General features: G+C 42.1%; 1 protein-coding gene across 22 annotated transcripts in view; it reads left to right on the forward strand.

The window, feature by feature from the left end:
* The window catches only part of DOCK10 (dedicator of cytokinesis 10), a 197,411-nt gene that overhangs the window by 38,484 nt on the left and 136,062 nt on the right, over positions 1-22,865 (forward strand). For 10 of the 22 annotated variants that reach the window (XR_014511851.1, XM_083442500.1, XM_083442518.1 and 7 more), the window contains exon 1: positions 11,342-11,640. The exons of 10 other annotated variants lie outside the window; for them this stretch is intronic. Coding sequence is in view for 11 of the 12 variants with exons in the window: in XM_083442500.1 (XP_083298626.1) it covers positions 11,479-11,640 (162 nt within the window). In the remaining variant the exon portion in view is untranslated. Of the gene's footprint in view, positions 1-11,291; positions 11,641-22,865 lie in introns of those variants that run through there. 2 more of the 22 variants (XM_083442511.1, XM_083442521.1) reach the window with 1 other exon arrangement.

Genomic DNA, 22,865 nt, shown 5'->3' on the forward strand with positions numbered 1-22,865 from the left:
GAGACAACTGATACCAGCATGGATGTGAAGAAAGGAAAATTAAATCGGATCAACAAAGGAATGTTTTTGCTGGTTTTATTTGTTGCTCTGACTGTTTAGGTTTACATTATTATGAGTGTAGGTCTGTTACAGGGATGGCTTGCCTGTAGCCCACTAAATGCTGTTGAACTCCAACTGCTATCAGCCTTAGCCATCATGGCCAATAACCAGGGATGGTGGGTGTTGTAATTTGGCAACATCTGGAGGGTGACAGGTTAGGTACCCCTGGTTTAAATGTTTCTTGAAAGTAATTTCCCCTTCAAGTGGGTTTCTCTCTGAACCTATTTGTTGTTGTTGTTTAGTCGTTTAGTCGTGTCCGACTCTTCATGACCCCATGGACCAGAGCACGCCAGGCACTCCTGTCTTCCACTGCCTCCTGTAGTTTGGTCAAACTCATGCTGGTAGCTTCGAGAACACTGTCCCACCATCTCATCCTCTGTCGTCCCCTTCTCCTTGTGCCCTCCATCTTTCCCAACATCAGGGTCTTTTCCAGGGAGTCTTCTCTTCTCATGAGGTGGCCAAAGTATTGGAGCCTCAGCTTCAGTATCTGTCCTTCCAGGGAGCACTCAGGGCTGATTTCCTTCAGAATGAATAGGTTTGATCTTCTTGCAGTCCATGGGACTCTCAAGAGTCTCCTCCAGCACCATAATTCAAAAGCATCAATTCTTCGGTGATCAGCCTTCTTTATGGTCCAGCTTTCACTTCCATACATCACTACTGGGAATACCATAGCTTTTACTATACGGACCTTTGCTGGCAAGGTTTCTGAACCTATACTGCTAGTTATAAATACACTGAACCTCCACTCTCCCATGGAATTCTTCCATACTTAATCTAGGAGAAGAAAAAAGAATGGATATGGATTTTATGAAAAAGCACATGCAAAAGGATAGTCAAAACCTTTGGTTAACCTATTTGGTATGAGAAGACCTTATCTGAAATCTAAAAATTACATACTAACTGTAAATTTGAAATGTCAGGTTGAGCCATTTTTTAATTACCCCAAGTCGATTAATTTCTCTGTTTTTTAAATTAAAACCTTACCAATGCCTGCTTTCCCTTGATTATTTCCAGCAGTAGCCATGTGTAGTATAACGTCTCATTCTGCTGAGAATGGGTCGGATTGCAGGGGGCATTTTATCAGGGTTGGACCCACAGCAGGTGGCAAAGGATGAAAGCCCCTGCTCCCCAGATTGGGGCCTCTATACCTGCTATTTAACTTTTAAAAGCCATTGACATAATTGATAATTGTATGAAGGGCATGAATTGTTATTTGCAGTGGTGGATATCCAAGTGAATACAGATAGCAATGATCTGAAATAAGTTTATCTTCTGCCTTCAACAGTCAGATAAACAATGCAAATGCAGTTTTATTCAAAAGCTAGCAGGAGTCTTATGCTATCCACCTTTGCAGAAGAAGCATGACAACCAGATGGCTAAATTAAACATTATTACCTTTTGCTAAACAAAAAAGACTAAGCTAACACAAGCAAATCAGTCATGAGTAAACTCATGATCAAATATGGAGTGAAAAAAGAAGCTATGAAAAGGATGGCTTATAATTTCCTCTCTCGGCATACGCTCTTATTGTTACTTTGTGTTCTGGCACCTACTTCAAGGGTCTGGATGGATTTCTGTTTCCACCCACCCTTGTTCTGGTGGGTTGAGTTTCATAAACGCAGAATGTCTATCATCTGTGAAGGTGAAATTTAACGGCATTTTGTTTTTATGCATGCCAGTTGGTATGAAGGGATGGTGACGATTTTCTCAACAATTGAACTTGCACTTGGGCGGAGCCCCGTTAATTCAATCTACAGTCAGAAGAATAGGTTGGGTCCTGGTGTGTGAGAGTGAGTGAAGTGTCAAAGGCCCAGGGTAAAGAATCACAGAGTTGGAAGGGACCCTGAGGATTATCTAGTTCAACTCCTTGCAATGCAGTTTTCAAGAGATACATCTTCAGCAGCTGCACCTTTGTAGGGAAGGAATTGCGCAGCTTAGGAGCTGCCACAGAGAGTGCTCCTTCCTAAACCACCACTTCCCAAGCTTGCAAGGACAGTGGTACTACCAAGATGGTCCACCTCTGTTGATCTTAACTCCTGGGAGGGTCTGTAGGGCAAGAAACACACATTCTCCCACACTGTTCTCTGAAATTATTGGTCCTGTTTCTTGTTGTTGATCAGCATAATGGAACTGTAAGCACTTCATCCATTTTTCATGAAATGGTTATCTTTGCACTAACTAGTGACGCCATCATGTCATGTGGAGTTGACAGAAATGAAACTTGGGCTGGATGGCATGTTTAAGATGGAACTGCCTTATTATGATATAACTCCTCACACCCACCTCTACTAGCTCTCACTCTGAAAACTGGTGCAGCAAAGCTGTCAGATGTAAAACTGAGACTCTGAAGTAGAAACTGTCAACAGCTAGCAAAGTACCCTAATTTGCTGAGGGGTTTGTTCCTGTTTCCCCTAAATATGCAATAGGGTGTATCCATTTTCCATCCACTGGCTACTTAAGTAGTTTTTAGCAATAATTGTTTTTAAAAATGTAATCATACAAACTTACACAAAGTAGGCAAAGCATACATAGGCTCAGCCCAAAATAATGTCAAAATACTGGGGTATACAAGCAAATGGAAAAGAAGACTAGATTCAAAAATTATAATTTCCAGGTAATAGAAAAGCAGGTGTGAAAGAGATTATTCTGAAAAGATCACAGCCACAACATTTTTGTGCTTCAAGAATATGCAGCAAATAATATTTAATCATAGAGTTAGAACCTGAAAGTGATCTAGTCCTTCTGTGCAGAGCATGTCAGACAGCAATGCATATTATGCTTAAATGAGAATTACCGGTCCATTGTGGATACCAGTTGTTGGGAATCACAACTGAGGAAAGTGGTGTTACACTCTGCTTATGGGTTTTCCATAGGCAACTGGTTCATCGCTGCAAGAACAGGATGTTGGCCTAGATGTATGTAAATCACATTCAATTAAAACTATTTGGAAATAAGATATTTATGGCTGGAATGTAGACCAGAACTCTGAATCTGAAATAGTTTCTCCCAATAATACAATGGCATTTGTATTTACACCCCCTTTTTGAGGTGTGTGTGTCTTTTTTATTTTTACTTTTTTCTGCCTATAATTACCAGTGTTTCATCTCTACTTAAAGCTCATGTGTTGATGTTCTGTTCCCTTAAACACCACATTCTCTACTCACTCGACCTCCTTAAGTGAATTGCCTGTTGTCAAACCTTGTCTTGTCTGCGTTTCTGCTGCTTAACCTACATTTCATCTCGTGAGAAAAAAACCCCATGTCTCTCAATGTGTATGGCACATTTTTGATGTGATTTGTGTCACAGTGTCAAATTGTGTTTATTCACTGTGAAATAAGAAATCAGTCCTTTTAGAATGATAGTGTTCAATTTTAAATGGTTCTATCTTCAGAAATGTATATGTGTACAATGGCTTATTTAAGAAGGTGGCTAAAAGCCCAAGAGGTTATCTGCAAACCTCACCCAGTTATTAGGGGTGCTTGAAGAACCCATTCTTTGTGAATTCTGATTTGAATTTGCTTGATCTGCCCTTCCTTATTAATGTGTGGATAAGAACACAGCTTATCTTGCAGATTTTTCTCTTCTCTTAATTTTGTGGTGCAGTTCTTAGCTTAAAAAGCATAGCAAAAATGCATATATATCAACATGTAGTATAAATTGCATTTAGAAGTTTGTATTTTGTGAGAAAATAGGATAAAAAATATGTACTTAAATACAAAATTTCAAGCAGGTTCTTTTGGAGGGCAGAATCACATATTAATGTGGGGGGGGGGGAGAGAGTAGATGTGTGCAATTTATGTGACACTGACATGGGCCATGAACAAACTGAACCGTCAATCCCTAATTTGAATTTAGTTCAGCTATAGAGACTTCTGATAATTAAACTGAATGTGACTTACTTCTGAGTAAACATGTTTAGGATTACAGAGCAAGTTCTATTAAATTCCAGCTAACTAAGTTCTCTCTTTGTTTGACAGGCACATTTATTTAAAAGTTATCAGAGACACAAGCTGACTCCCCAGTTGTGTTACATGGCCATTTATTCATTTTACATAGTCAACTGAGACAATTTTTCACAGATTAATTCATACTCTACATATGCTGTGCATTTCAAGTATTATATAAATTACCTTAGTATTAATTACCACAATCCCACATGATAGTACAGTATTATTATCACCTAGTGGTGATATTTATGCCTGAGGCCAGATTTGAAAAAGGCACTTGCTTCCTCTCACACTTAAGCACTATGATCTTTTAGGTCTTAGTGAATTAATATAATTGAAATCAATTGGATTTTTCTTGCATGTACTTTCCCCCTACCCATTAATCTTAAGTACATAAAGATGCTATCCAGAGTAAACCCATTCAAATTAATGGATCTAACTTAATAATGTCCTTTAATTTCAGTGGCTCTGCTCTGAGTAAACCTTAGCTGAATGGCACACTCTCATATGAATCCTATCCCAGTCTCAGCTTTCTGATGAAGTATGGTTACTTTGAAAGCCTTTGCAGGGACAAGAGAAACTACGCATTCTAAAGCAAGATACAAAAACAAAGCCATCTCAAAACAAAGCATGGCAATGATGCCTGAGAACAGCAAAGTTTAGGGTTTCCTGCTAGGTGACCAAGTGACTTTAGATAGCTTGACAGGAAGTTGCTGCTGCTTTGAGGTGGCATGTTAAACTTTCTCAGAAATGTGCTTGCCATGTGATGTTTTCACTGTTTGCAAATGCTGTGACTCACTTGCCACGATGAGGAAGAACTATTGACTTATGAAGGTGAAAGCATACTGTTGTGAGTTTGGGGGATTCCATTGTTGAATTAGCTGGGCAAGGGTCGCAATGCCCATATGTACAGGTCTTTAGTATAAGAAAGGAAGTTGCTCTGTGCCAGAGGGCAAATGAGTGGGGGACCCCCTCCCTCAACTGGCTGGTTTAGTTGAACCAAAGAATGGTTCTTGTTGATGTTGCTGACTTAATGTTTTACTTTCTATAAGAAATATTCTCTAAGCATTCTGCCTTTAAATAATATATCCTCAGCAACCGCATCAGAAGCAAACGTGGAAGAGAGAGGGGGAAAGGACAGTGACAAACAATGCATCACAATGGCTTCAGATGTGCAAACTCATGCTTTATGCAGCTATTCCCTAGCAGTTGAGGAAATGATTGATTGGGGTGGGGGGAGCACTGATGTGGAGTGTGGCATTTGCCCACTCATTATGGAGATGTTGTACTGGGGGAGAGAGAGAGAAAGGGTTGATAGGCTGACCAATAAGAAAGCCCAGGGGCGGAGCCTAACTGTGTTTAAGGCTCAACACAGGGGTTTGGGCAGTTAGTTTGGTTGGTTTCTTGCGGGTGGGAGTCAGAGAGAGTGAATCGGATTAGTGTTTCAAAGTACAGCCATACCTTGTGTTACAGACGCTTCGGGTTGTGCATTTTCGGGTTGTGCACCGCGCCGAACCCGGAAGTACCAGAACGGGTTACTTCCAGGTTTCGGCGCTCGCGCTTTGCGCATGCGCAGAAGCACTGCATCACAACCCGCGCGTATACAGACGCGGCGCTGTGAGTTGTGAATACTGCGGGTTGTGAACGTCCTCCCGCACGGATCATGTTCGCAACCTGAGCATTCACTGTATTGAAAACTTGTTTGCGTTTACAATAAACTAGAATCTTTGTTAATACGTTACAACCTGATTGAGTCTGAATATATTACCAGGGAAACCTGGTTGGTGGCAGTGGAAGAGATAAGCCGTGGTGGTGCAGGGTCAATAGTCCGTGGAACAACTGGGGGGCTCTGTGCGAACGCCACACGGAGCTTTGCTTCTGCCTGGGCTATCTGCCTGTAATAGTGATGATCCGTTGTTCAAGGCAGGACTAGGTCCAAATGCTTGCTCCCTTGCCCTTCTCTCATTTAGCTTGGATTAAGTGGTCATCTGGAATTAAAAATTCCTAGTTTTTTAAATGCTAAAGAAAAGTCAGTAGGCATAGTTGCAATCTGGGAAGCTACTTACTTAAAATATTTCAGGGTGATCTAGCTGCCTTTCAAGGGTTACTCCCTAGAGGGTGCCATATGCTTACTAATTTCCTGCAGTTCCTCATTTGTCTGTTTGCTAACAGTAGTATTTTGAAGAAATTATGTCACCCTTTAACTGAGAGATATTGTGATTCTCTGTCTGTCTGATGCAAGAGGTTTTATTTTTCAAATGGATGCTGCTCCCCTTTCTAAAGAATGGAGTGTCTATGCACAACAACAACAGCAGTAACAACAACAGCAACATATTCACCCTCATCAACAGCAACTATATCTGCCCACCATTTGTAATAAGACAGTTCGAGGGATTCAGAATTATCATTATATTGACTTCTCTCTTGATCCATTTCTTTTGAACAATGTATTGTCAGTTGGTTCCTGTGCTGCGACACATTTTCACTTCAATACTGAAAAAGTTGTTCTTTTAGTTTGCACATTTTAAATTACTTTGTGTTTATCATACTCGAGTTTGCTTTTTCATTGCAGAGAGTAAGTGGGGTGCCGCGGGAATCTGTAATTGGTCCTGTTCCAATTTATGTATTCATCGCTGACTGCTAGATATTCCTAGTTAACTACCACTTCTGTTTGCTCATTCCGTAAGTGCTCTGCTTCTTGAATAGTTCCTTTTGTCTCATCTGATCCAGCTTCTATTTTGTGTCACTTTATTGCACTAGATGGACCATTTCTCACAATGATAATGGTGGTTCTTATCCTTTCCCCCCGGGCTGTGAATGTGCTTTGAGTTTTCTTTCATTTGCATGTGTCTGTAACATAGCAGGAGTAGCTAGCTGCAACATATAGCAATGAATATCATATATTTTAAAAGTGCTCTTGAAGCACATTCAGAGTGCTACAGATCTCATTCTCAGAACTGTAAATCACCTGTCTTGGCCTCTAGTTCTTAGGAGTCCTCAACACATAAGAATACGTAAGAGCCAATGTGGTGCAGTGGTTGGGAGAGTATTGGTCTAGGACCTGGGAGACCAGGGTTCAAATACCCACTCAGCCATGAAGCTCACTGAGTGACCTGGGGTCAGTCCATACTTCTCAGCCTAACCTACTGGGCAAGGTTGATGTGAACATTAGATGAGGAGGGGGTGATGGTGAAATATAAATGCAATAAATAAATAAATAAGATGCAATCCAGCAAATGTAAAAATGTTAGTTGTGGCACTGAGAACAATGAGATAGGATGAATGTATGAGTAACTGATTTGAATCAAGGTGATTTTAATAGGTGCTTTTTCCTTGGTGATTTAATATAGCAATTTAGACGTATTGCTTTACAGATGAATGGAGCTCATACGACTTAAGCATAAAGACTTTGGCCATACTGCCAACTGACTGATTGACTAATTATTTCAATTTACATCTTGCCTTTCATCACTTGTGTGATCCCTGCCTAAGTAATTTCAATAAAAAAAGCTATACTGAAAGATAAAATGTGCAATCTTACAAAAATAAATTCTGTCAATGGTCAGAAAGGATATGAACAGAATCTGCACTAAAGCAAGAGAAGTTGAAGAGATCTAACTTTGAAACAAGACCGCAGGCCTTATTATATGGGCCTTTCCAATGGAATCAGCTAGAGAGGGTGACAGTTTTGGAAGGGGGGAAAAGTTTGGTGGTTCAAGCCAAACAGTTGATTTGCTGTGCTGACGGGTTGTCTTCCTCTGCTCAGCCCAGAACACTTCTTCTGGCATGGAGGTGGTAGAGTTTGAGACTCTTAATTTCAGGGTTGTGGATTTGAGCCCCACAACAGGGGAAAGATTTCTGCATTGCAGGAGGGTGAACTAGATGGTCCTCATGGGTGATCCTAGCATGGATGATTCCAATGCTACTGCTCTATGATTCTGTTTTCCCCAATCTTCTTTTTATCAGACTGAACATGCCCAACACCTTCAACTTTTTGACATATGACTTGCTTGCCACAGTGCTGATCATCATTTTGCATTCCTCTTCATCCCTTCCAGGTTGCCTCCTTCCTTCTTAAAGTGTGATGCCCCAGAACACAATAGTCCAAACGGCATGTGCCTAGATGGATCTGGGTGAAAGGATCATCCTACCTTTTGGGTAGTAACCTGGTTCGTTCCAGATGTTTTGGACTACTGTGGCCAGCATCCCTGAGCATTGGCCAAGCTGGCCAGAGATGAAAAGAATTGAAGTCCAATTTGGACTACCTGGATGACACCAGGTTGAAGAAGTCTTCAGTAGATTATTATCTGGGCCCTTCCAGATCTTCAAATCTAGTTTATACATTGCTGTCTGTAAAATGATAATTTCGTAAGATTCCCAGTAAATAAATGGCTGGTTAACAGTAAATAAGTGCAGTTGCTGCTTTCCTTTTCTGCAACCCATTTGGCCTACAGTTGCCTTAGTTTGAAGCATGAAACTCCTCTGGCTTTTCATCCACACATCGGGGTGACCACGGTCAGGAGTCCAAACCTTATGAGGAATGGTTGAGGGAGTTGGATATGTCCAGATAAGAGGAGACTGAGGGGAGCTATGATAGTCATCTTCAAATACCTGAAGGGGTGTCTCATGGAAAATTGAGCAAGTTTGTTTTCTCCTGTTCCAGAAGGAACAGCCCAAACCAATGGCCTCATTTTACAAGAAATGAGATTCCAACTAAACTTAAGGAATAACTTTTTGATAGTAAGAGCTGTTCAAACGGTGGAATGGACTCCCTCGGGAGCTGGAGGACTCATCTGCCTTGGAGATTTTTAAACAGAGGTTGGATGGCCATCTGTCATGGATGCTATAGTTGAGATTCCTGCATTGCAGGAGGTTGGAGTATGATGCTCAGGATCCGTTCCAACTCTACAATTCTACAGTTCTATGAATTACAAAGAGTTTGTCTTGTTCCCTTGGGGTAGGCTTTGTTCTCTTTATGCTTCTTTATAGCGATTATAAGCCACAGCTGCTTCCTAGCCGTATCTCGAGCAATTCTTCTCTGCCTCCTTATTAAAGCATTTAAAGAGAATGGACCTGATCCAGGACTGTTCAGTTCTGTGGGAATTTTCCTCCACTAGTTTTTTAAAGGGATTTGGAAAAGAATTGTCTGGCATCCAGTTGCATGGTGAAATTGGGCCTTGTTGCCATAGAAACCAAACTCCAAGCACTCCAGTATGATATGAGTAAAATAACAGCAGCAGCCTGTCATGCCAGGGACATTAATATTGCCCAAGGCCATGCAGCAGACACTAGAAGAGCAAACTACATACACCATAATGGAAGTTAGTCAAACCCAGACTGGCGCTATTAAGACCAGCAATGATAACTATTTTAGTCTCTTATCTCCCAAAAGGGTCAGCTTCATCCTAATGTGCAGAAGGAAAGTAATGAAAAGATAAGTGGGGCAGGCAAGAGGCAGCAAGGCATCCCATTTCGAAGCAGGAATGACAGCACTGTGTTGCTGCAAGTGTATTTGAAGAAATGAAACTGCTAAACACAAAAAAGTATGCCTTGGACTTTTCTAACGTGTAACTTTCCTATGCACCAGATCATGATTCAAGAGAAGGAGTTTTCTAGTGAGATGACTTGGGGGGGAAAGCAAAGTGTTTCCTGGAAAGATGCCTAACAAAACTTAAGGCGGATAGATGCAAATGCTGTTTACTATACCTGTGTGTCTCTCATATATGCATACATGACAGAGCGAGAGAGAATAGATCAAAGTACTGCAGTCAGTTCGCTCTTGATACAAGCAAAGAGAAACATTTGGCAGTGGGCAGGAGGCTTTTTTTAAAAAAAGCGAGCCATTTAATGGCCCTGGTAAATATTTTCATTTAAATGCTGCCATATTGTGACAGATTACTGAGCAATTAAATCCTAATCAACCCCTGTGTAAAATGGTTCCGGAGAACAGTGTTAGCAGCACCATTCTCTTTTTAAGCAATCCATTCTATGAAACAGCCGTTCCAAAGATTACATCAACAGGAATTACAGGCTTACTCAAGTCCCCATGAAAGTGAATGGCAAGGCTCCCACTGCCTACAAAAGCAGTAGGGCCATGTGTGTGTGCATGCGCATGTGTGTTGACAGAAACAATGTTTTAAAAGTGAAGACAGATGTGACTGCAGATGCAACAGATAGTAAGAAAATAAGCAGAGAAGTGAGAATGCTGTTCCTTCTAAAAACATCTTCCTTGCAACACTCGCAGCTCTCTTCATTTGTGAGAAACGGGGCTTAGTGCCAACTTTCCCTGAAGTACTCTTACCTCACACAACTGTACCATTAAGATCTTGATATTTATCCAAGCGGGGTCATGTGGTTTCTAAGCACCTCTTTTTAGCAGCTTTCTCAATTACTTCTCTGCCAGCAGTTAGAATACTAAGTTGTTAACTGCTCAAACCCTGCTTCTTTCTCTGCATTAATTATTAGCAATAAAACATTTACTAATGCTTCCCAGTTGGTTACCTTGCTTTTTTTCTTTTTCTTTTGAGGGGTGGTCGTGGCTGTGGGGGTGGTTGGGTGGGGGGGAGAGATAATCTGTGCTTAATTCCTTGGAAGTGAGCCCTCCTAGAAAGATTTGCCACACACAAGCTGCCTCTGCCAGTATAAAAAAATGCCACAGTCTGCAGAAGTGTTTGTGTGGGATCACTCACAAAAAAACTAGTCTTGAAAAGCATTTCATAGCTAAACAGTGGTGTTTTTCATGAAGCCACTGGTGTTCGGGCATGAGCTGTGCAACCCGTTTATTGTTATTATGTTGCATTCCACCCCCATCATGTTTTAATACTTTGACATGTTAATTTCATTTGAGAAAATGAAACACTTTCATCCAAAGGTACCAGCCTATGTGCCTCAGTGAAGCAGAAGCTGGATTTTATTTTTCATCCTTAATAAAGCAATACAACAAATTATTTCATTTTTAGTCATCACTGTTTAATCCTCCTTATGGTTGTCATTGCTGATTTTCCTCTGTGTGATTGTTACAGGCATTTAAATGAGTCTTGCCAGATTTTTTTTTTTATTAAACAGCTGGTTTATACTTTTCAGCTCTCTGAATCTGGGATCAGGAGGAGGAGGAGGATTATTGCTAAAGAAAAAAAATTGTTCTGTGTTTTCAGAAACAGTTACTGCAGAAAAAAAAGGGACCTTAATACTCTGTGTGTGTGTGTGTGTGTGTCTCTCTGTGTGTGTGTTATGTTGTTTCAGTGGATCAAATCTTTCCTATATCTGCATCCAAGCTATTTGGTTGTGATCAGATGATTGCAGCTCAAGGAAATGATTGGAGCGAGCTGGCTGGCTGCAGCTGCACTGTAGGCTGTTTTCAGGGACAAGGAGCTACTGTTTTTCAAACATAGCATAAACATAGAAGTTATTTTGTAGGCTTCAGGATGCAGCTATGGGCTGTGCTGCCAGCATTGTTCTGCTTCAAGCCTTTCGTTCAGTGGTACAGAGGAACTGTGCACATATTTGTAGAAGACGGCAAGAGGAATTGTCACATGAAATCCTGCCTCTGGATAGTGATGATGAAATGAGCAGACCCAGAACTCTCATCATAATGGTACAGTATACTCTTTGCATACAGTGACAGCTGAGAGGGGTTTTTAGGACAATTGTTTTGTGATTTCTTGACTTGCAATAGAGAGTGGGGGAGAAGAGGAGAAAAGAGCATTTGCTAACATGCTTGAAACTCTGTGAAACCCTCTAATTGAAATTCTGCCTGTTACCTAACAGAGTGCAATTTCCACTTCTCTGCAGCTGAAACTAGGAAAGGTCTCTATGCAATAGAGAAAAGGGCATTTTGCTATCTGACAGGATTTCTTTCTGCATTTTGTTCTAGTTGCTGCAAACACCATCATTTTATTTTGACTGTAATTTGTTTTGAATTCTACAGTGTTTCTGTCATCTTCCTTCAAAACTTCTGCCTCAGTGGTATTGACACAGCCATATTATAGGGCAAAGTGATTTCCTAGCACCTTCCCATAGTTCCTCACAACCAATTGTTGCAAATGATTCCTTTTAGTCTTTAAGGTGTTTTTTTTTTGTTAATTTTCTTTTTTACGGGAGCTAGAGATTTCTTTACCCTGCCAGTAGGCTTTTCCTCATTAAGAGTGACTTATTAGATTATGAATGAATACAAGAGATCTCTTCGTATTTATTTTGCTTTGGTTGAAAAGAATCGTGGTGACTTGGGCTCAGAGATGTACCTCCAATTTAAAGTAGGTATGTTGGTTGTGCTAGAATTGGCTTTTTCAAGCAGAAGATTTAAGAGTAAGAGCACAATCAAATGGGACCACCCTCCTGCTCCCCTTTCCATTCCCCAAAACACTTCAACTGAATTTCTTATTATTTCTGATTAGGGTATAAAACAAGAATGGTCTTGATTGTTTAGTTCTCAGCATTTTATTTCCAGTTACCATGACCACAGCACAGTGTTTTCAGATGCACTAGTACATTGCAAAGTCTCAAGGCAGGTATGATGTTGCCTCGTGTTAATATTGCTCAGTTCTACATGTTATGCACATCTTTCCCCACAGGGTAAAGTATCAGTGAATTTCATTTAGGTTCCTGCAGCACACTGCACCTGAGTAGAAAATCCAGAATGCTGCTCCATAGGAAAGAGCCTCTTAATTATTCATAGACATTCAGATATATGGAATGTAAAAGGGGACAAGTGTGTTTTTAGTCCCATACTCATACCTTATGTCTACATGGTTCATATAGGATATCAGCACATTCTGTCCCTGCCAGTGGCGTAGCGTGGGGGGTGCAGGGGGGGCCGGCCGCACCGGGCGCAACATCTGGGGGTTAGGGTTAGGGGGCGCAAATCCATGGGTTAGGGGGCGCAAATTACTTGCCTTGCCCCGGGTGCTGACAACCCACGCTACGCCACTGGTCCCTACAGAATACATGTTCAGCTTTCACTTGTGTTCTGCCAGTCTAGACAGCCGACATGGACTATTGTGGTACAAGTGTGGACTGTGCAGCCTCTGTGGCTAACTCCCTGTTTTGACAAAGGATATTCCAGGTATCCTCTAAGTATCATCCAGATACTACTATTAGCACCATTGTTAGCACAAATTGCCTTAGGAAGGGTTTCTCTTTATGGACCGCAGTGGCCTGTCTTTGCAAGTTTCAAAATTTCACGTTCTTTTAATGAACATTTCTGTTTGTAAATGATTTGTTATAGATATATTTATACCAGGATGGTTTAACTAAGGTGAATTAATTCCCAGGATGGTTTGCATTAGGGTGAAAATAAACAATACAAATCCAGATTATCACAGTGAACACAAGAACTAAAAGGCAGCAAGAGTTTAGAAGCCAGATAAAAAACAATCAGTAGGACTAAAATTATGTGCAAAAGGTTTGGGAAAATTTAAATGCATTATCATGGCACCAGAAGGGGGGAAAGATGGAATTCTCTGGGAAGAGCATTCCCTGATTGGGATGCCATGGTTGAGAAGGCCTGCTGAGAAAGGCAATTTCACTAACACCTAGCACTGAGGAATTGTTTAGCCAAAACTTGGCTTCCATTCAGGGCTTATCTTCTTTCTTAATGGCATGCATCACAAGTGAGCTTCCTGAGCAGAAATTCTAAAACACAGGTATTACACTGAAATAGTGCACATGAACAACCTACATATTGCTTTCATATTCTTACATGGAAAGTATTTTACAATGCAAGTGTTTGGCCAGAAAATAGATACTATTACAGGTTTCGGGGAGCAATTGGCAGCCATAACTGCTAGAGTTAGTGAATGTTAGAATTGAGAAAATTGTAGATAATATTTGGAATATCGAAGGGAAGATGCTAGGGCCTCAACTGAGATAGAAGTTGTTAAGAATGGCAAAAGGTGCTGGAAGCAAGTCTATGGAAACCATCAACTAGGCAAGACGTTGCCAAGGTCATGGTGGCAGGCTGTGCAGAAAGAAAAAGGTGCCGTCTTGCACTAGGTTTAGTTAGCACAATCCTGGGTGAGCATCTGGAACCCCTGGAATCTCATGTAGCCATTCAGCAGAGATTGGGGTGGCATATGTAACAATGTTTTGAAACAATGTATTTGGCTGAGCATACATTGAGGTTGGTGGAGTAGCCCCCTATTTGGGTAAGCCTTCCATGGAGAGCTGTGAAATTCAACCACAGAGCTACTTACTTGTGACAAAATGTGGTCTTTTTTGGAATGCTCAAAGGCACATGAGGAGCTCTCACCCAATGTATGCACAGGTTGTCCGTTTTCATTGACATCAGCTGAAAACTTATTATTTATGTGGAAGCTATGAATGTATAATAGAACACTTTTCCATAGAATTACTTCCTTGCTTAGAATAAAAAATAGAAATGCAAAACCATTTAAAACCAGTGAAAGGTGTGTGACGCAATAGTTGCCAACATCTCCTCCCCACCTGGAAGCTTGTATGTTTTTAAAGCAGCTAGATGAATTACATATATTAATCTCTCTCCATTACTGTAGCTGCATGGGAGGGGGTTGTGGGGGGCACTTAATATTGTTGGGATACTGCCAGGGAGACAGAACTATATCCTAACAAATATATGTTGATGACAGGACTGAGCCAGCAGTAAATCACACTGAGCAAATTGGAGTTAACTCTTTATTAGCAAAAACAGGATCTGCATAGGAGTGTCAGGCGTAATGAGCAGAACAACTCAGCTCCAGTAAGTCTTGCCCCCATGAAGCAGTTGCTGAGACAGGGTCCTTGCCTCCCCACAGGGTTTTTCCCAAGCAATCTGAGACTATGCCTGCATGAAGTTAACTTCCCCACCCTTTTCATGCCTCTCCTGGTTCTTGCAGACTGGGGGGGGGGGGAGTTTGTCGCAGCAGGAGGGGGAGACACCCGTGCCTTTTCACCAGCCAGACTCATCTCTGCCTCTTGGCCTCAGCTTCCGCCTCTCCCCTGCCACAGACTATCCCATCTCACTAAGATCTGTTACCTCTTCAGCTTCCAACACCTCTTCCTCCCAGTCTTCTTCCTCTTCTCCCTCTGACCATTCATTGTCCCATCACCACTCTCTGGACTCTGAGCCTTCTTCCCTTGGGGGTTTCCCAGTTGGTTCCTCCCACCATTCCTCTTTGTCCAAACCAGTCCATGGCAGTTGATCATGCAACTGTTTAAAGTCACAGGAGCCTTGCAAAAAATAAAATAGATAAATGAAGCATTGATTTCTATAGGATTTGTATAGTACCCTTTGTGTAATTACATAGCCTCATATCAGTACAGTACTTCAGTGAATAGCCTTTCCCTGTTTTTACAAGCTCAGTCACTTCCTTCTTATTGAGTTCAGAGTCCATAAGAAGCAATCTAAAAAGAAGTTTGCTAAATTTCTGTTTCCTGTAGAACAGAGAAATTTACAAAAGAACCTGAAGTATTTATTCTTTCCAGAAGATGAGGTAGTAAACAGGATTTGTGCCTTGCTCAGCAAATACACCCAAATATTGTGAAACTGAATGGGCTGTGAATTTGGACAGCCATTTGAGACTGTCATTAGAGGCTGCTTGTGTGACTTGGTTGTGTGTTGTGTTTCAGTTCCTTCATTAGATTCTTTGAGAATAAGATCAGTTGTTGCATGGATGGAATTATCAAGCAGACATCTAAATAGCTGCACCTGATTAAACTTTAAATGGTTGAACCACAGTAAGGCTTACTATTATTTGTTAGAGGGCTTCATCCAAAGACCTCAAAGTTGCTACATTTAGTCAGACATTGTATGCCGTATCATCTGAGAGAGACAGTGATTTTCCAATTTGGTTGCTTTCTAGCGTACTCAGAAGTTTTGATGCATAATAATATTTATTAATTATTAAAGTTGATGTATTTATTGATTGTTTTGTATAATGCATCCATCAATGAGATGCTCCAGGTGGATGTACCTAAAACACTAGTACAGCAACACTATGTACATCCTAGAACAATTTCCAATCAATGAGTAGCCACTTGAATGCCAGCTCCAAATACTGCTTTGTGTTCTCTCCAATATTTTCTAATCACAAATAAACATATGACTTTGTGCAGGAGACTTAGCATTAGGTCAGAGGGATTGTTAGTAGTTGGGTCAGCTGAAAAGATACTAGGCTTCCTGCTTTTCAGCACTGGAAGATGAAGGGATGCTCTGTTTCTAACCTGTGTGATTCTTTTCTCCCCACAAAAGTCAATTGTCTTATAACAGGAAACAAGATTTCCACTGGGAAAGGTCTGTAGCAATGTATGTTACCTTGTCTTAAGTGAATAGTTGCCTAGGTACTTGAAGCCATTGTACATCCCAGTCTTCTGTGTTGCTCTAAAGAATGTGCAACCTAATGGAGGCACTTAGGAGGATTACAGGAGTGTTACTGGTAGTTCATAGGAGGTAGTAGGAAGTCATGAGTAAGACCAGGTGTAGGCAGTTTGGTGCCCTCCAGACATGACTGGACTAGTGCCAGCCAGTATAGCCAATTGTTAGAGAAGATGGGAGTTGAGGGCCAAAAAATATCAGGGTACAATGTTGGCTGCCCCTAAGTTGGACTGAAGGTTCCTATGTCAGATAATGTTATGCGAAGCAATCACAGGCTGAGCCTTGTACAACCCTATACTGCCAGGCTTCTGTTTAGACAACATAGTGATATAAAAGAAATAGATAGATGCTCTCTGTATCTGAGAATTAACGACTACAGCCAAGGCTTTTTTATTTTATTTTAAAAAGTCAAGCATTAAATGATGTTTATGAAATAAATATTTTTAGTAGTATCAAAATTATTCACTCAGCTTATAGCATCATTAAATTATCTCATTCAGATTGACTGAAATTACCCATGTGACTATTCAAGGGCTAGAAATAATCAGGCATGGAAGGCACACGTGTGTATACAAAGCTGAAGAAGCAACACCTAAGGAAACAATTGTATTGAACAGGACTAGGAAAAGGTGAATATTTTTTTTGGCGGGGGGGGGGGGGTAAATTACTGGTTGGGATGAGACATTTCGATGAGAGCAGAAATTGCTGGTTTTGGAGTAAAAACCAAAATGTGGTCGGTGAAGCCCTAGAATAAACATAGAAAGACAGTGTTGGGCTAGCTTTGTATTTAAGGACTCACCTGGTTAATGCAGCTACGTGAGCAGGTTGGTAGAGAAGGAACAGATTAATCTCTCTCTCCTCTCTCGATAGCCCACTTGGGCTGTCTACACATTACCACTTACTCCGGCTCCAGCATGTCTATGTTTCCATGTGAGGCAAGGAGAGCAGTGTTTCTCCTCTTCTGCTGCCAGCATGGAAAGAAAACCTATTAGCCTCTGTGAAGCCTACTCCCAGCTTTTTCTTTTTCTTTTTTCCAGGCTAGTAACTTTTTTGTTGTCTTTGCAAAAATAGAAGTCGAGAGAAGAGAAATAGGGAAGCCAGAACAAAATAAAGATTGTGCTTTACTTAGTTTACTGTCAGATTGAGCTTAAATAAAAACGAGAAAGAGGGGGAGAGAGAGATAGAATCCACAAATGTGGCTTTGGTCCCAATTCAAGCCAGTTATAAACAGTTAAAACTATAGTTGGTGTCACATAGTTTTAGGCAGATGCAGAGAGGCTAATTTTACTTTTAATCTATTCTCAGCTAAGAAGCTGCGCCAGACATGTTTGTTTTTCAGCTGCAACCCATTTGCTTGGCGTGTCAAGTAAGCTGGACTTGTTCTTGAGTGTATATTTGTCTTTGGTTCCAGCTCAGTGCAGTTAATCTGGATAGGTGTAAACATACTTAGAAGCTGTCTCCAGGACTCTGGCTGGTAGCAAAAGTCTGTAAACTCAGTGTTGGAAGCAAACAGGCACTTCTTCAAGAGAGGCGCTGATTGAGGAACAGACCCATAAAGCAGAGAGACGAGATGAGGAAGTCAGCCAAGCAAAAGAAAATGCCAGAAATGAAGAGCTTCGTGGGGAAACTAGAGGGGGGATAAAGCAGAAAGATCAAGAGGCAGAGGCAGTCTAAGAGTTCAGGGAAGGAGAAGCCAAATGTAAAATGCCCTAATTAAATTGGCACACTGCTATTGAAAAGATAGTTTATTATAATCCGCTTTCTAACCACTGTCTCTCATTGGTCTATCTTAATACCTCAATTTCTAATTTCCTTATTATGATGATTAGCCTGAAATTTCTTTTCTGCAGTCCTCATCCTGCTAGAAAATCCTTCGATGTTGCGCATTTAACTACCATCTTACCTTACTTCAGGGATTAACATTTAACGGAACCTGAATGGAGAGTGATTAAGCTGTTTCTGGCACAGGCTCCAGAGCAGATCTTCCCATCAAGCAATCAGCACTCGCTGTGCTTTCTTATGGGGTGCACGTCCTTCTGTGAGTGTGGAGTAAGCTCCACTGACATCATCAGCATCACACTTTGGAGCCTAGATTCTTGCAGCTGGACTCAGCTTCGTAGAGCCTGGCAGATTTAGTCTCTGGAATTGTGCCTTTCAGCTTGCAACTCCATAACTCCACCAAATGGCTTTTAGGCCTGTGGAAATTCTGTGTCCACCAAGGCACATCCTCCGGCAGGAGGCAGAGGAAAATATAGAGGGCGGGATCCACATTTAGCTGGTCAAGTTTTATCCTCTGTGAAATCAATGGTGCAAGTGAGTCATGGCTAAGACTGAACTCCCATTAATTTCAATGTGACTAAAACATGACAAGCAGAACAATCTTCATGCCCTGCCCAGCAGCAGTGGGGCTGAATGCAGCAGTGAAGCCACTTCTGCATCCACAGCCCCACTGCTTGTGATGACCAGGGCTAAAAGGGTTGCGGGAAGGTGACATGTGACATTTACCTCCTAGGTGGGTCATAAGGTAAAGTAAAGGTAAAGGTACCCCTGCCCGTACGGGCCAGTCGTGTCTGACTCTAGGGTTGTGCGCCCATCTCACTTAAGAGGCCGGGGGCCAGCGCTGTCTGAAGACACTTCCGGGTCATGTGGCCAGCGTGACAAGCTGCATCTGGCGAGCCAGCGCAGCACACGGAAATGCTGTTTACCTTCCCGCTGGTAAGCAGTCCCTATTTATCTACTTGCACCCGGGGGTGCTTTCGAACTGCTAGGTTGCCAGGCGCTGGGACCGAGCAACGGGAGCGCACCCCGCCGCGGGGATTCGAACCGCTGTCCATGCGATCGGCAAGCCCTAGGCACTGAGGTTTTACCCACAGTGCCACCCGCATCCCTGGTGGGTCATAAGAAAAGTTTTAAATGTGTGTGAAGATGATTGGCCAGTGGGAACCCAAGGGGAGGAGTTAGAGTGAGAGTTGGTGTTGTGTGGAAGTTAGTTGAGAGTTGGAGAAGGAAGAGGGAGGATAAATCTGTGGGTTGGTCGAGTTGTGTGGTGAGAGAGTGAGAGGAACTGTTAGGTGGAGCCAGATAGATAGTTGGGATAATCAGTTAGAAGTTGTTAGGAAGTTGAAGTTGCTTATAAAAATAAACTTGATTATTTGTTAATGTTAACAACTGTCTGGACTCTGTGTGTACCTGAGAGAAACGGGTTGGTGGCAGTGAAGAAAGCAAACACAGTGGTGGCACAGGGTCAATAGACCATCAAACGTCCGGGGACCCTGTGTGATCGCCACAGGAAAGCAATGCCATTTTGCTATACCACCACCCAGGGTAGTGCAGCAAAGAGGCCTGGATCAGGCCCATTGCTGTGGCATAATGCAAACAGGGCTGGCTTAGGATCAGCTGCCCTCCCCCTACCCTCAAAAACACCCCATTTCAAAGGTTACCACTAAGTACCACTAGCTAACTCAACCCACCACTATTTAAGTAGGCATGTTGAGGCCTTCTGCACTGACAGAAGCAGGCAGGGCTGGGTAGAGGAACACTTTTGCCTCATTCAAACCCACTCCAGCCCAATGGATAAGGGATTTGGATTGTGGCCCTATGCAGTGGCCTCAAAATGCATCAGGCTATGGGCAATATTTGAAGGGCTACTGGTTCCCCATTTGATGTACCTGTAGTTCAATATCATCTACTCTAGTTGGCATTTATAAAACAGGAACAAATGGCACAATGCTCTAGTTTGATCCATGATGGCGATTTTGAGGTTTGCAAGCTCTCGCTGATAAATATCCTGGTATGCATATACCTTTCATGATGTAAGAGTAGTTGAGGCTTGGAAATGTGTGCCAGTTCTAGGTAGCTCATGGGCCAATTCTAGGTTGTTCATGTGTTGCAATATCAGGAATAAATTGTTTCATTTCTCTTTATGGCTTCAAGTGATTTTGGACAGAAACAGCAAATGGGTGGGAAATGGCCTTGATCACTTGTCTTTCATATTGTCCGGGTCTCCTCAAGTTCAGAATTAGCCAGATGCTGCATGGATCCCCAATAAAAGACTCAATTTTTATTCCCTAAGTTCAGATCCCTGTCAGTCGTAAGATTGCCAAGTAGCAAGAAGAAGAAAAAAACTAGCCTGCATTGCTCTTGGACCTTGAATAGCTATTTGATATAAAGAAATCATCCAATGAAGCTTTTTGTATCATGGAGATAAATAATAAATCCTTCTAATTGCTTCAGGTCAGACGGCTGTTTAAAGCATATTTAAATGGGCCAACTCAAAATTTGGCAGCCATAAAGGCATAGGGAGGAAATATCCCTTTGAGTCCTGTCACTTATGAGAGCGAATAAGCTGACCTTCTGTGTTTATCTCTGCCTTTGCAATGGTTTTAAACATTTTTCCAAAATAGTTTATTGCTGCTTTTTTTTTTTTACTACCAGAACGTATTTTTAATCATGATCAACATGTGTTTTGCAGTAACTATAATCACTCAGCGTGTAGAGATAGTATTTTCCTGAGCTAATTACCCTATGAAAAATAGCAGTTTTATAGCTGGATGATGACGCCCCCAAGACAGCTTTATATTTAGAAACCATTTTACTTCTTTAAATTAGTGGTGTATTTCCTCTATCCACAGCCCTAATGAACACCATTTCTTCTATTTCGCTACTGGTATTTGGAAACACAAAGGCGAATGGTCATTCAGTTAAACTGGGGAGTCTTTTGATGAGAATAATCAAAATTAGAAAGGGATTCGGATGCTATAAAGACAGACGTTGAATGTGTTGCGTATTTTCACAATATCCTTGGAAGCATATAGGCATGGGTTTGCACCCATTTAAGACATGCTCTAAGAGCACGAGACTAAGCAAGAGGGGGAGAAAACACAACTAACAAGGGTGCTTTTTCTGGGTTGCAAACAAAATGTGAATGTAAACAATGCCAAGCACAATTCAGGCTTGCATTAGGAGAAGCATCATATCTAAAACAAAAGACATGATTGTTCAAAACTGTTCAGCAGCACTAGCTAAGGATAAGCTGGTTTCTGACAGTTTCTTGACAAAAGGGGAAGGAAAGTGACAATAAATTGTGTTTGCTTAACACTTGAGGAAGAAAATCTGAGAAGGTGAAGAAGTAACAGTTTTCAAATGTGTAAGTGTTACAACCTTGCATCAGTTAGCTTCCTAAAGTTTCCTTGCTACACTTTATAAGTAAAGATATACATTGTTCAGCAACCCCCCACTTGTAAGCGTTGACAAAACCCAGTTACCATTTTGATATGTTTGTGACTAAGTATATGCAGTTCAAAACTGCTTTGGACCATGACAGGAAAATGCTAGTGTGCAATTTTGTTTCTAAATACCGTACTTTTCCAGGTATAAGACGCCCCCTATTTTTGTTGAGCTTTTTTTAGGGGAATTGCACGTGTGCCATCACCCCAATCACCCCAGCTGGGGGTTGGCAAAGTGGGCAGCCACTCTCCCCACACCTCTTTGGGCGGGAAACTCCCTAGTGTGCTGGCCCCCAACCAGCTGGCTGGTGGCGCACAGCTTCCCCTCCATGCAGCTGCGGGAAACACTCCCTAGAGCGCGCACCTCCCACAGCTGCATGGGGAGGGGCGGAATTGTGCGCTCACTAATCAGCTGGCTGGCGGTGCACAGCTCCCCCCCCCCCAATCACTATCCATGTATAGGATGACCCCAGTTTTTTGACATGGTTTTTGAGTCACGGAAAAATACAGTATTTGTCTGCATCAGACTTTGGAAACCTTTGGCCTCCACATGTTGTGTTTCCTATTCCCATTGGCTGGCTGGCACAGCCAATGGTCAGTGTTGATGGGAGCCGTTATCCAACAGGATGGAGGGCCATCCTCTTTTCCCCATCCCTGCTGCGAAATGTACTGCCTGAATGGGGTTTGGCTTGTTCAATCAATAAATCACCCAGTAAGGAAGAAAGCAATGAATGAGTTATTGGCAAGCCTACCTTGTGCAAGCTACCAGGACTAGGCTGGTGTCAGGGATCAGCACTGCTGGGTAGCCGACAAGGCTCTCAGCCATGCAAGGGGCCTTCTGCTGGCCCCCCAAGCCTCCAGGTCCTGTTCCTCCTTGTGGCTATTGCCCTGTTTACATATCCTCTCCAGGACTCAAACAGTAGGCAGACTGGAGAAATGGCACAGCATCCCTCTGGCTACTAGTGTAAACTGGGCCCAGCAGAAGCGTGCAAACAAGTGGGCTGAAGTATCAGTGGCAAGGAAGGGATGGGCCCATTGAAAAACGGCCCGTGCTGGGAGCTTCCTGCCTGGAGATCCCCCCAAACCCAGAGCTGGCACTGCTCGAACTTCCCTTAATAGGCAGCAAGTTACAGAAAATGAATGCTGTGTATTGTGGAGAGTGAATCAACACAGGCCTGTCATTTTCAACAGCACCTGCATGTTCCTTGTAACATGTAGAACTGCCCTCTATAGACACAGCTTGTGCTTACATCAGCCTTCCTTGAACCA

This window comes from Podarcis tiliguerta (assembly GCF_965153285.1).
Source record: "Podarcis tiliguerta genome assembly, chromosome: 5".
Lineage (NCBI taxonomy): Eukaryota > Metazoa > Chordata > Lepidosauria > Squamata > Lacertidae > Podarcis > Podarcis tiliguerta.